We start from the raw sequence: 13,647 nt of genomic DNA, 5'->3' as shown, positions 1-13,647 counted from the left end.
TAGTCCTAAAAACATTTGGAGGGCGCCAGTTGGGGAAGGCTGTAGCCCAAAAACTAGGAGCATGAAAATGGTGTGTTGTTTCTTCACACTGAGCAGGGAATAACATCTTTCTGATTTTTAATTCCAAGGTACACTCTGTGCACTGGTCACCTGATAATATGATCTTATGAATGAAACACACACACACACACACACACACACACACACACACACACACGATCAGCAGAGGGGCCTTCACTGACCTCCGTTGAGGAGCTGGTACTGTACGCTGTATCCTTGCACTTCTTTATCGCATTGTGGCTCCTGCCAGCTGACCTTCAGGGAGGTAGGCCCCAGGGCAGAGAAGACTAAGCGCGTAGGCGTGTCAGGAACACCCAGCTGCATCCTGGAATCTGAGGCAGAAAATCACAGGTTTGGATCTGAAGGCAGGGAAAGGCCTTGCCCACAAATGGGGAAAGCTCCTTATGTGTCTCAGGAGAACAAACAGAATGTCCCCTCATCAAATAAAGGGCTAATAGTCAGGCCTATTGAGAATCTGGCTAGAAGGACTTCAGGTGCTGAGGTAAAGCAGCTAGCTGAGTGGAAGAATAAGGCTGTGTACACACCATATATTTGAAGCACTTTCCCCCTCAAATAATTGTAGTTTACACTATATAGAACTAAAATTTCCAGCGCCCTTAACAAATCACAGTTCCCAAGATTCTTATTTTTGTGGGGAGGGGGAAGCTGCAGCTTGAGGGCCCTCTGTCAAAGAATGAAGTTGAATTAATTAAGCAGAAAAAAGAGGGAAGGAGATCTGATTTTCTCCTACCCCCCAAACCTGGATTCCCCCAGGCACAGCAAGGTCCCGTGCAGAGGCCAGGTTAAGCTCACTCACCCTGAAGCACTGTGTCCAGGTTGCTCAGTGCCTCACGGACATCTTCGGAGTGAGTGCGGCCCCTGGCCTTCTGGGGGACAGCATAATGTACCCTGGGCTGTGTGCCTTGCCCTGACATGCCTGCACAGAGAAACAAAATCAGTGCTATCAACACAAAGGCTTGGGCATGGCAGGGGTGACTTGATGATACCCCGAATCCCTTATCTAGCCCAACGAAAGAATTATGAGCAAATGTTGCAGAGACGGTTAACTAAGCAACTGGTGACAACCTTCAGATGTCACCAGGACATCTTTTTTATGGTGAAAAAAGGAGGTTTTCAGGGTATCTCAAGGGTTTGCTGAGCCTGATCCAGAGTTGTGCCATCCAATTAAACTTGAACCTTGATCTATGAGAGTAAATTTCAAGAGGGACATTTTGCACTGTTCTTCCTGCAGCTTCTCAATTTAAGGCCTGTGGATACAATAGCTTTGCCAAGGATGAAAAACACAGAGTGCTGCTGCGGAAGCCACACAAAGTCACGTGTGTTACTCAGCTTGGATAGCTGTAGTCACTGAAGTGCTGCAGGCTGCAAATGGAAGATGTCATGGTGAAGGAGCATGAAAGTTTGGGTGTGGGGAGCACAGTGAATTGCTGCATGCACACACATGCACACAAAGCTGGTGGAAGACTGGAGGAAATTTCATAACATGGATAGATTAGCTGGTTATAGGATGAGTCACTTCAGGTAGGGAAAACAACCAGGAAGACAATGAGCCATGCTATGTCATCCACGATACCTAGGTATTTGGAAATCCAAGAGGGCCCGTCAGCCATGACTATAGAATCCCGAGCATCACTATCGCCATAGTAACCCTTCACCTTTGCCCTCCTGAAGCCCTCATCCTGAGGCATCAGGACCATCCTCCCAGCATCTTCATGTATGGGAGGGAATATCCTCCTGGACTGGTCTACAAGATAGGGCAAAACAGAGAGAAAGAAACAAGCACCATTGAAGACACCAAAGGGGATTGCAGCGCCAGTGTCAGGCGCAGAGCCAGAAGAAATATCCCACTGCTGAACTAGCACTTGGGATATTTCAAGGCAGAAGGTAGCCATGGAGGCTACAGACAAAGTCGCAGATAGCAAGCCCACCAAGTAAGGGAGAGAGGAAGCACAGGAAATTTGAGAAAACTCCTCAGCGTAAGAAATGGGGGGGGGGGCGAGAAACAAGGACAACCTTTCTCTTGTGATGCTAGCACCTTGGGATAAGTCCTGAACCACCACTATGCCCAGGCAGAAGAGACAGAGAGACATAGGTTTTGTAGTGTGCTTTTCACACACCATGATGTCCAGGTGACAATCAATCTTGTGGATTTTGATACGAAAACCTTGAAACTTGTCAAAGGCTATGTACACATTAGTGGCTTAAAACACAGAGAAGTCACCAGTGAGGGGGTGGGGATGTCTTCACCAGATGTGCATTGCTTGATTTGTTTCCCTGGCCATGCAACCCCCATAGCTCCTATTCGATGAAGTTGTCGTCTACACATGTGTTGTTATCTGCACGTGTGCAAATCTGTCTGCACTGTACGCATCTCAGCTTAACCATGGCTTGCATTTTCAAATCAGATGGAAGCTGGTTTGAGGGAAAGTGCACCGAATAGGGAGCATTTCTCAATAAACGACAGGATGCATATGGATTGCAGCTAATGCCATGTGTATATTCAGCTTCAGACACCAGGAATGGGAACACACTGGAGCCGGAGTAAACAGTAATGTGTACACAGCCAAAGTTTCCTCATTAGCCAGTTTGCTACAGGACAGGAGGGAACTTCATATCACAAGTAGATTAACTGGTTATGGGATGATGTTCAGCTCAACACTCACCTTGCCCAGACACCACTGTGGCATACTCCCTTGTCTGAGATGAGCTTCCTATTGTCCTTCTCTCGTGGTATACATGTGGACTTAGATAGTTGTAACTTGTTGTCACATTCCGGGTCAGGCTTCCAACGCTGCCAGGGAAGGCGAAATCCATTCGGCCATTCATGTGTTCTGGAAAAGATTCCATTCACTAAAGTTAACAATGTTCATGATCAATATCTGTGGGTATGTATACCAAGCTAATTAAGCCGAACAGAGACCGTGTACGAAAGATCTATCAGAACATTCCCAGTGCCTGGGCTTTATTCCAATCTTTAGCTGCAAGTCATTTTGCAGCTTCACATCAACTATTGTCAGCCTCATGAAAAGCAAAAATGCAACAAACGCCCCACCGCCACCACATCACTTAAAACTACAGTGCCAAAGGAAGCTCCAGTACTCAGCCATGTCAAGATGTTGTTAAGAACTAAACAGACTTCCCCAGCAGGTAATTAAAATCAGAAAAGGGGATGCTTGAGTAAGGAAGTGACGCCATATATTTTAGTACTGAATTGACTTTGCATGGGAAACCCTGCAAATGAAACTATTAGCATGATTTAAATCCATTTTACAACCAACCAACCACAGGTTAAAACCTGGTTTCAGACCCTTGGTAAAAGACAAGACATGACCACAAGCAGCTGGTTAGAAACATGATGACATTAATATGATAAGTTCATGTAAGGCAAATATACGTAACAGCTATCAGTCATAACAGCTAAATGGAGCCTCTGGATACAGAGGCCTTGTACCTGTGGGATAAACAACTGGGGGTGGTCATAACCCTTGTGCCCTGCTTGTGAGCTCTTCAGTGGTATCTGGCTGGCTGCCATCAGAAACAGAATGCAAGACTAGATAGAGACATTTACTAAAATGAATGGTAGATAATGAAAACTAGAAAGCATTGGCTCCTTCCAGATGGCTATAGGAATTAACAGAATTTCTGAACGACCATTGGAATGCATTAAACTCAAGGTGATTGACTACACAGTACAATCCCCTACATGGACCTTTGTCTGTTTTAGAAGAAAATTTAAAAATTAAATTAAATTAGGTGATGCTGAAATACCCTCACGAAACTAGGAGAAGCTGTTGCCTTATACTGACTAGTAAGTTTCTGGGTACACCCAGTGGCCCTGTTCAAAACAATGAAATAATTCCTGTTATAATTCCTGTTAGAAACTGATTCTTACCCTGAGGAGTTAGTGAGAAGATCGGTCAAATTCAACAGAATGTTACTTAGCATTAAAATAACTTTTTTGAACAACAAAGACAGTTCTGCTTTCCATAATTGGGTTTCTCTGTGGAAAACCTTTCCCATTTAGTCATCGGGTTGAAAGCGGGTAAACTCACAAAGTACCACTGCTAATAATTCCACAAGTTCTTTCAGAGGGTGGCTGTAGACAACACTCTTTTTTAAAAATCTTCTATACGGAATGCAGGGCTTTTTTCAGCCAGAACTCACTGGAACTCAGTTCCGGCACCTCTCAGGCAGGCACCATTGCCATTCTAAGAGAACGAGGGAGGTGTTCATGGTCAGTTCTGACACCTCCTTTTCTAGAAAAATAGCACTGGTTGAAAGGATCCATGCCATTTGCAGGTGCAGCCTCTTAGCACTTTCCCAGTTCATACCTAAGGTAGGTGACGACCTTGGCACTGCACAATGCATACTATACACAGACAGATCACAACAACATTATGCAAGCAGACTCTGTTACAGGTGGCCAAATATATTACTCCAGCACCAACACCAACACGTATCTACTGTAGCGATGGTAAGGCTAAAATCTGGTTCTAGGCCCTTGGGAGGAGGACGAGACACAACAGTTACTGGGAGGGAGGGAAGAAGGCAGTCATCCTTCACCTGGTTGGGGCTGGGGAGTCCCACTCCTTGGTAGACTGCGGCTGGCTGCATCACTGTCCACCAGCTCAGAGGGGGTGCTATCCTCATGGAGGAGACCCTCTGTGTCCGAGGAAAAGCAGCTGCTGTCCGAGTAACGAGGGATCAATTCTGCTGGGAGCCTCCAGGCGACGCGTCGAAGGTCCAGCTCCTCCCCTAGCAGCTGCACATATTTCCACCGAGAGCCTTTTGGAACAAGTCAAGCACTTGCGTTGGCATAATCAGAAGGGCGCAGTAAAAGCAGGCAGCCCGCCACCTGCAAGCTACCCGCTGCAGCCCTTCGTTATTCACCTAGTCCTAGCACTGACTTACGGGGACAGCACAGAGCTCATCAACAGCAGCATTTGCCTCGCCAGGCAGGTAAGTGGCCTGCCTCACTCATGCACTGTGCCAACTGAACTAGGGCTCAGCATATGGAGGTTAAGTTTCTTAGTGAAATCCACAAGCCCCACTTCCCAAGTTTAGTCAAATTATGTTGCGCACCGGCGCACGCACACACACACACACACACACACACTTTCAAAACAGTAGCTAGGGGGGTTGTCACACAAAAGATAAAAGGGGAGGCCTCCCTCTGCTTCCTCCCCTTTCATTCCAGACTGCTTACCCCTCTTGGTGTGGCAGCGTTGCAGGACAGCAGAAACTTCACTGGGGCCCCAACAAGGGAACTGGAAGAGTGATGCCCTTCCTTATAAGTGGTGGGGGTTTAAGTCCCCTTCTCCTATCAGGAACTGGATCCTAGCCTGCACCCAGCTTTGGCTAATGGGGATGCAGATTGGGGACTTGGGCTGCGCCAGGGGGCGGAGCTGACAGAGCAGGTAGGCTTCCCTTGGATCTGCCCCTTGCCCATTTAAGCAGCCCGCACCTGGGGCACTACCTATTTGTACAGAATGCTATGCATGTTTCCTTTTTATAAAGCAAGTCCCACTGAGTTCAGTACCACAGCCTTTGGAAATCCATCCCCAAACCAACAGTAAAAAAAGCCTTGACTACAGGAGCAGGAACAACCTCCTTACAGAACACAGCACGCACCACCTGTGTTTGCAATGAATGTTAGAAACTTATCCAGTGTTTCCTGATACTTGGTATTAATTGTACATGCTACAGCTTACTGGAAACTGTTTTAATATGACTATCTTAACAATGTTCTTTCAGCTGTTGTTATGTTTTACGGTTGTACACTGGCTTTGGACAATTTATATATAAAGCAGTATAAAAATGTTTTAAAATAAATAAATGAATGCAGTTTTAAGTAGATGGCATCTGAGCATGTGAAGCACTGCATAGCTACAGCCACCTCTCCCCACCCTCTACTTGTCTAGAATTAAGGGACAAGGCTTCAAGACCAGAAAGTTAGATCCAGAACCTTTCTTTGTAAAAATCAACCATCTAGCCAAGTACATAAGGCTTTCAAGACTCCAAAAGTAGCTGTCACTTCTGTTTTTATTTATATAGCCTAATCTTTGCAGAAAAAAGCAAGTATTTTGCAGTTATGATGGGCAATATTGGTGGGTTTTTCACTGTAACATCCTCAGCTTCTGAAAGCATTGTTTACTAAGGAAACGATAACGCAGCAAAGTCAAAGGTGAATGGTTTCAGAGAAGTAACTGCAGCTGGTGTCAACAAGAAGCTTTGGCCAATTTAAAGAGCGGCAGGAATAGAAGCCTTGAACCAGAGATCCACATACACTCAAATTTGTGTGCATGTCCTTCATTGCAGTGAAATGAAAGGCAAAGCTGTTCCAATAGAGTTGCTGTGATTGCCCTCGGTTTTAAGAAAGTTTCCTTAAAATTCAGATTATAACTAACAGGTTATAGCTCTCTGGTTCATTATATATTATTGAATACAGTTACCATTCATAACAACAAAAGAAGATCCCTGCTGGATCTGACCAAAGGCCTATCTAGTCCTGCATCCCATCTCACACAGTAGCCAACCAGATGCCTACATAAGCCTTCATACAAAGCATAAGTACAGAATCGCCCTGCCGGCACCCACCCTGCAGTGACTGATATTCAGATGCTTGCTGCCTCTAATTCCTGGCGGTAATACAGTAGTTCTGGGCATCACATGCTATGCCCATAGTCCAACACAAACTTAGATGCATATGTCAGCCCATTAATTCAATGGACTTAAGTGTGTCAGATTCTTTGATGGCCTGTAGCCTGCCAGCTGCTCTCCACCTGGACAGTAGCAACTTTAAATATTCTCCTCTCGCTATAACATTTTCTCATACATTTGCTGGGAACAACAGTGCTAAAGGTGGGGAAGGGGTGGAATTTTTATACGTAAATGTGAATTGCAGCTGAAACATTGCACATATTTCTCTATGGAGTTTGGAAGACAGACTCTGTTAACCAGTGCCCCATATTTCAGGTCAGAAAGGTCGATAGTAGCTCTCCCACAGGACCTGTTTTTTGTCCCTCCTTGTGAGCCTTGAGCCTCACATTGAGCCTTCTGAGTTTATTGCACAGAACGTGCTCCGCAGCAGAGGTGCGCTAACAGCACATCTTAATCAGTCTTGTTATTTGCTTGCAACACAGTCACATGGCCTAATACTTGATTGTCATAAAGTTCTGCGAGTGCATCTAGGCTCTGCACTTAACTAAGCCACATGGCAGCGGATGGTACTCATCACAGCATTCCCTTAAGTGCTACAGTCTACAGAAGCCGCTGCATTGCATTCACAGATGCCATGGGATGCACTTCAATACAAGTCCCTAGTGAATCCAAATGTGTTAGAAGCAGAAGATGTAAAGCACACCTTAAGTTTCCACAAGTAGGGGTTTCTCTGCCTTGAAATAAGAAAATCTATTTGACTTGTGGCTAGAAATTGCTTGGTAATATGTTTTTGGTTTTACATTCTCCAGAAAACTAAGGCTCCAAGAAACAAAACAAAACATTTTTGCAAACTTCAGCAATGCACTGTACCAGAATCATCTGAGACGCTGGGGTGTTTGCTACCAGCTGGTGAGCGCAGGACATCTGCGCTGTACATCAGGTAGCTATCATAGTCCTCTCCTCCTTCAGCATCAATTATTGGCACATCAGGGATGATGGGAACTGCAAGAAAACAGAAAGTATTTGTATACTAAGGGCTTTCTATACATTTTAAACCAACGTACCCCAAACACATTTTATTTTTAAAGTGACAGCAGCAGAAGCTTCAATCTAGTTCCTGTGATATTTCAGATTGAGTGACAGGGGATAGTTTCATTGTGGTAGAGGAGAGGGATGGATGGATAACAGCCAACTACGTATCTTGTTGGTTTTCATTTAAAAAAGGGATGTGTGCACCAGCACTAGGGTTGCATGACAGGATAAGACAGCTGCTAATTAATGCACACACTTAAAAAAGTTCATAAATAGTTTGATACTCGTTACCAAATGTCATCACGATCAACAGTCAAAAGGTGTCCATGACACCTGTGCAACTACATTCTATGGGACATGCTCCCTCCAGGAACAAAATATATCATGCAACACACACACACCCAGTTGAAATGCAAATTCTATAGTGGACATATCAAGCATGCCGAATAAATGAGAATCATTCCAAGTGAAAAACAAGATCTGCACGGCACAAGCTTGGCTATATAACTCACTGGACATAGGGCGCTTGGGTTGTGTGGCCAAGTTAATAGTAGCTTCTCGTTCACGACCCCATCCAGCTCCATTTTTGGCCTTCACTGTGTAGCGATAGGGCTGCGATTCCCTTAAGTTTTCAATCAGAACCATTCGCTTCTTGGCACCCTCCACCATGACTTTCTTTACGGGCCCAACGGGTCCTGTAAACAGAATGTATATGTAAATACCTTTCCCCATTCAATTGCTGTTTTTGCCTCGTTCCATATTGACCATCTTTGATTTATGCTAAAGACAGTATGCCTTTCCAATGATATCCCAGCCTTATGCTGACCCCATTGAAAGAGCGTTGTAATATTTTTGAGGGCAAAACTCAAAACAAAGGGAGATTTTAATGCCATAGAGTGCATGCAGGTGGCTTGAATTATTCAAGGTTTACTAGCATCCAGGAATCACAAGTGGGAAGACTGCTACTACTGCAGTCATGTCCTGCTTAGGAGCTTCTCATAGGCATCTAGTTAGCCACTTTGAGAACAGAATGCTGGACTAGATGGGTCTTTGTTTTGATCCAGTAGTGCTCCTCCTATGATCGTATCCCCACTTTGCTATGAAGCTCACTGGATGATTTTGGGCCAACCTCCCAGGGGTGTGTTGTGAGGATAAAATGGGGCTGGGGAGTAGATCTATGTTTTGCTTCTAATCACCATGATTTGAGATATGTCTGCAGCTCTACCACTGTGAGATTCGACAATGGCAAACTCCGTTGGCATTCTCTAAATGCACACAACTGAATAATTGCCCAAAAGATGCTGACTAGTTCAGCCCGGAATACAGCTTGCAAGGTTGCAGCATGATAAGGGGTAGCAAACAGAATCCACACTTACTGTTGACCTCGTTGACAAGTCCATAGCTGACTTCGTAGGCTGTGATAACTCCGTTAGTCTCGGCAGGCTCAGCCCAGCTCAGCTGCGTCACAGTGGAAGAGACTACATTGAAAGCCAAGCGCCCAGGCTCACTAGGAACTGTGAAGTTGAAAGAAAGGCAAGAACATGGGAGCAGTTGGATACACTTAATGCAGTTAATGGAATGTGAACAACAGCCCCAGCGGATGAGGCTGGTAACATCTCAAATTAAACTACGGACAGTTATTTTAAAACAAATCCCATAAAATCTATCGCTTCCTAGGTAGTCTAGTCCACTGTTGAACCACTCTTACCATTCTCTTAGTGTTAACCCAGGGATCACCAACATGGTGTCTGTAGTCATCACTGTATCCAACAGTATCTCCTCTGGTGCCCATGAAAGGTCTTAGCAAATATGTCCTCATAAATCCACAGTGATCAAGAAACTGTGCTCTTCCTGCTTACTTTGCACTGGCTTGGTCTCTCCTGCGTTGAACACGCCCCCTTGAACATGCCCACATTTCATTGGATGCCAGGATTGGACATCCACCCTCCCTTCTGTTCTCATCAGAGGGGAGGTACAAAGAGCTTCTCTCTATGAGTGAGTGGCTGGTGTAGGTGCCTCTCTCCCATTGATGCGGGACTAAGAAGTGGCATGCCTGCACTATTTTGGGATCCTGTCCCCTTTTTTGTTCTTTTTGATGTGCCATGCCATACCTTCACAACAGACATTTTGTGACTGACAGTCAGGGCACTTTCTCAAAATTCCACAAGCGAAAACGGTTGACAACCTCTGGTTTAGCCAAAATCTGTTTTCTTGTAATCTTCACCTATTCATTCTAGTCCTGCCCTCTAGAGCAACAAGCCTGCTTTATTTAACAGTATTTGATAGATTCACAGAATTGTAGAGTTGGAAGGGACCATGAGAGTCACCTAGTCCAACCCCCTGCAATGCAGAAATCTTTTGCCCAACATGGGGCTCAAACCCACAACCCTGAGATAAAGAGTCTCATGCTCTACAGAGTGAGTTATCTCCAGGTGGCCATCTACCAGGGATGCTGCATCGTCATCCAGCCCTGTAGATTCTATACTGAGCGACAGCTCAGATTAGATGATTGCCAAGGTCCTTTTTCTATGCTTCTAGGGTAACATTGATCTAAAGCGCAGCAATGAGACTTTATATCACCAACAGTGCAATTCTATATATGTCTACTCAGAAGCAAGTTCCATTGAATTCAATGAGAGAAAGGTACATGTGCACAGGATTGCAGTCTCAGTCTTTCTTACTGAACCTGTTTCTTAGTATTCATTCATCAATGTTACCCTTAGCATCAGGGACCAGAGAGCTCAGAATGAAGTTGACACGCAGAATTACTTTGATATGTTGAATATTTCTCTTATTTCCATGCTTCCTTTCCTTATAAACACAGCATTTGTTGTGTAGTGTCTTGCCTAGACTGCCCAAGGCTCTATGGTCACATTCACATCATAGATTTAAAGCAGGGCTGTGTACACGTCATACATTTAAACAGTGCTTTTTCTCTGGAGGTACACAGGGGTACGCATACCCCTAAACATTTTGTGAATCTTTGTACTTTTGTCCATTTACTGTATTTATTTCCCCCCAATATGAACTATAAAATGGTGATTTTCTTGAGTCAAAATGAGAGTACCCCCTAAACATTTTTTTTAGGAAAAAAGCACTGCATTTAAAGAATTCTGGTGGCTCTAGTTCACCCCTCACAGAGCTAACATTCCCAGCACCCTTAACAAGCTACAGGTCCCAGGATGATTTAGGGGATGTTTCAAATGTGCTTTAGATGCATGGTGTTCATGCAGCCCAAATTTAAAGCACATTTAAAACACTTTGCCTCATCTGGCAAGCCGAAATGCTTGCCCCAACAGCACCTTAGTGCGATGTTGAATTCCTGCCTCCTTGTCTGCCATGGAATATGCCTACTTACGGTCCTCTAGTGTGCGGCAGTGGACCACTTCGGAGTAAAGCCCCTCGCCCATATCGTTGTAGGCACAGGACTGCATCTCGTAATCACAGTAGGGATACAGATTAGTCAACTCCGCTGATGGCACCTTCGAATCAAGCAAGCGAGCTTCTGACTCAGGGTCCCCTTGGATCCAGTACTTCACCTGGAGGCCAAAGAGAATCCCATTTGCTTTCAAAGTCTTGCTTACATCATCAAGAATAACAAACCACCATGTGATCAGTTAAGGAAAGTCCCCATTCTAAAACATGACATCCACAGAACGCAATTCATGACTGTCCCCCATTTTAGAACATCCACATCTTCATAAACCTTGGGAGATATTGAATGACTCCAGAGTGCTATGCTTGATGTGATGTATCATCAGAAGGAGAGCAGCAGCAGCAGCAGTAGCAGTCAATGCTGGGCTGACATGACATAGGAGGGCAGGACTACACAGACCTGCAGGGAAGCCACTCTAGGCCCTGAATTCAGTGCAAGTGTCAACCAAGATTGTACCCCCACATTCATAATAATTAGGTTTATTGCTTGGCAGGTCCATACCTTGTACCCTGCAGGTTTGCCAGGAGGTGGCAACCAGTTGAATCGGATCTTCCTAGAGGTTAGTGCCTGTGCATTTGGATTAAGGGGAGCTCCAAGTACGCCTCTGGGAGGCTGCGGTTGCTGGCCTAGGAGTTTCGCCGATGCTAAGCCATCCACAGCTTCTGCAGGAGAAAGAAAACAGAACGGCTTCGTTTGTCTCTTTAACCACGCCCCAAGAGAGAGGCATGTGGACTGAATGGTAAAGGCGCTTGATTGCATCCCTTAAAAGTTGTGGATTCAAGTACCACAGGTGTGTGACTCTGTCAACTCATACCACCATGGCTGCCTCCAACTCACCCATCTAGTATATAAACTTGAACAGAACATTAGACAAAAATAGCTAGCTGGAATCAATCACCGGCTAACAGAGTCCTTGGGCTAATGTAGAATAAGTCTGGAAAAGTCAGTTGTGTGAGTGGAGTTCCACACATCTATATCTGGATCAAACTCATTGTTAACTATTTTCTGTGGTTTGTGAAATATTTACCACTTTGTTGCTGTTTGCTTTTCATAGAAACACTCTTGCCTATTAATAGTTGTGTACAGTACAGAGGAGATGAAGAGAGGAATTCAGTGTTGTGCTAAGGCACATGATCCCCCCCTCTCCCCACCCACAATGTTCTGGGGGTTCTTCTGATGCCCCCCTGGCAATTTTGGGGTGGGGTGGAAGGAGGAGAGGGGGGAAAGCCACTCTAACAATAAACATATTAGGATGTACTTCTGAAATCACCTTAAGTGTATCCAAGTGGAAGTTACGCGATTTAAAAAAACCTGTAGCCTTTCAGACTAAATTTAGCATTTTATTCTTATTTTACAAGGCAGCTGAGGTTGCTCCTTCAGAGTCTATCATGAGTGCAAATAAATGAAACTTTTTGCATGCAGACAACAATTTAGAGCCACATTCTGCTAAGTAGGCAAACTAGTGGAAGCCAGAGCAATGAGTCCTGTTAAGGCGATGGGGCTTTCTCTCCTTTCCTCCCTCTGCTCCCCCCCCCCATAACAACTCTGGGAGTTAGGAGACCCCTAGGACAGCAGCAGGTGGATAAGAGGGGAGATTGTTCCACTGGGTAAACTGAAGTGCTTGCAATCACAGAACGACTGGTAGAGCACAACATTTAATTCACCCCCTAATGTGGATTAGCACAACCACAGCATTTTCAGAGCATAACTGATTTCTGCAGGTAGATTTACAAGTCTGCCTTTGTCCTTGTCTAAAAAGATGCTACCCTGTTTACAGCCATTAATTCTTAGAACATCACACGACCCATTGCTTGCCTGGTCTGATGGGGAAGTTCCCCCAGTACAGATTGCACTAGGAAATCAGAGCTGAAATACTAACCCAAGGGGCAAAACTACCAAACTTCCTCTTAGAACATTTCTCCTTAGGGGACTTGATGAGAAGAGTAGTGTAGAAGAAGTTAGAGAAGCAGTAGAATATTAGCAACCACCTAAAGACTAATTCATTCCTGCAAGCAAGCAGTGTTGAGTCTCTGACCAAACACATCTGGTTACTGGACTTCACTGCCTTGTTGCACATGCATCATGCACAACTAGAACATTCAAAAATATATCATTGGCCACCCATGGTAAGGCATATCCCACTGAAGTGTACAGCAACACAGCAGAGGGGAGGCTTGAACCCAGGACTCCAGTGCTCTCTGTTCACTGGACTACATTGAAAGTCCTTAAATGAATCACGGTGCCAGACTTTACCCAGCGGTATATTATATCTATTCGCAAAAAGATTGGTTAATGAAGAATTACATTTCTTTCTACTCACGAGTGTTGAACTAACTGGCTGATGAAGAATTCAATGAAACACTAGTTGTTATCCGGAAACACTGTTCAGCAGAGTTCAGAGTTGGACATCAGAATCGGACATTTGCTTATTATACAAA

At 44.8% G+C, this 13,647-nt stretch overlaps 1 protein-coding gene across 22 annotated transcripts in view; it reads right to left on the bottom strand.

Moving 5' to 3' along the window:
* ITGB4 (integrin subunit beta 4) overlaps positions 1-13,647 on the bottom strand; it is a 68,350-nt gene that overhangs the window by 6,860 nt on the left and 47,843 nt on the right. For 4 of the 22 annotated variants that reach the window (XM_083487322.1, XM_083487311.1, XM_083487326.1 and 1 more), the window contains exons 28-37: positions 11,711-11,871; positions 11,132-11,312; positions 9,150-9,287; positions 8,286-8,468; positions 7,612-7,743; positions 4,645-4,866; positions 2,745-2,912; positions 1,655-1,825; positions 878-997; positions 243-392 (exon numbers count right to left, since the gene is read on the bottom strand). In XM_083487322.1, coding sequence (XP_083343448.1) covers positions 243-392; positions 878-997; positions 1,655-1,825; positions 2,745-2,912; positions 4,645-4,866; positions 7,612-7,743; positions 8,286-8,468; positions 9,150-9,287; positions 11,132-11,312; positions 11,711-11,871 — 1,626 coding nt within the window. The remainder of the gene's footprint in view (positions 1-242; positions 393-877; positions 998-1,654; positions 1,826-2,744; positions 2,913-4,644; positions 4,867-7,611; positions 7,744-8,285; positions 8,469-9,149; positions 9,288-11,131; positions 11,313-11,710; positions 11,872-13,647) is intronic. The other 18 variants (XM_083487329.1, XM_083487328.1, XM_083487330.1 and 15 more) reach the window with 7 other exon arrangements.

This window comes from Podarcis liolepis, assembly GCF_965112155.1.
Source record: "Podarcis liolepis genome assembly, chromosome: 2".
Lineage (NCBI taxonomy): Eukaryota > Metazoa > Chordata > Lepidosauria > Squamata > Lacertidae > Podarcis > Podarcis liolepis.
This window is presented reverse-complemented; position numbering and strand designations above follow the sequence as displayed.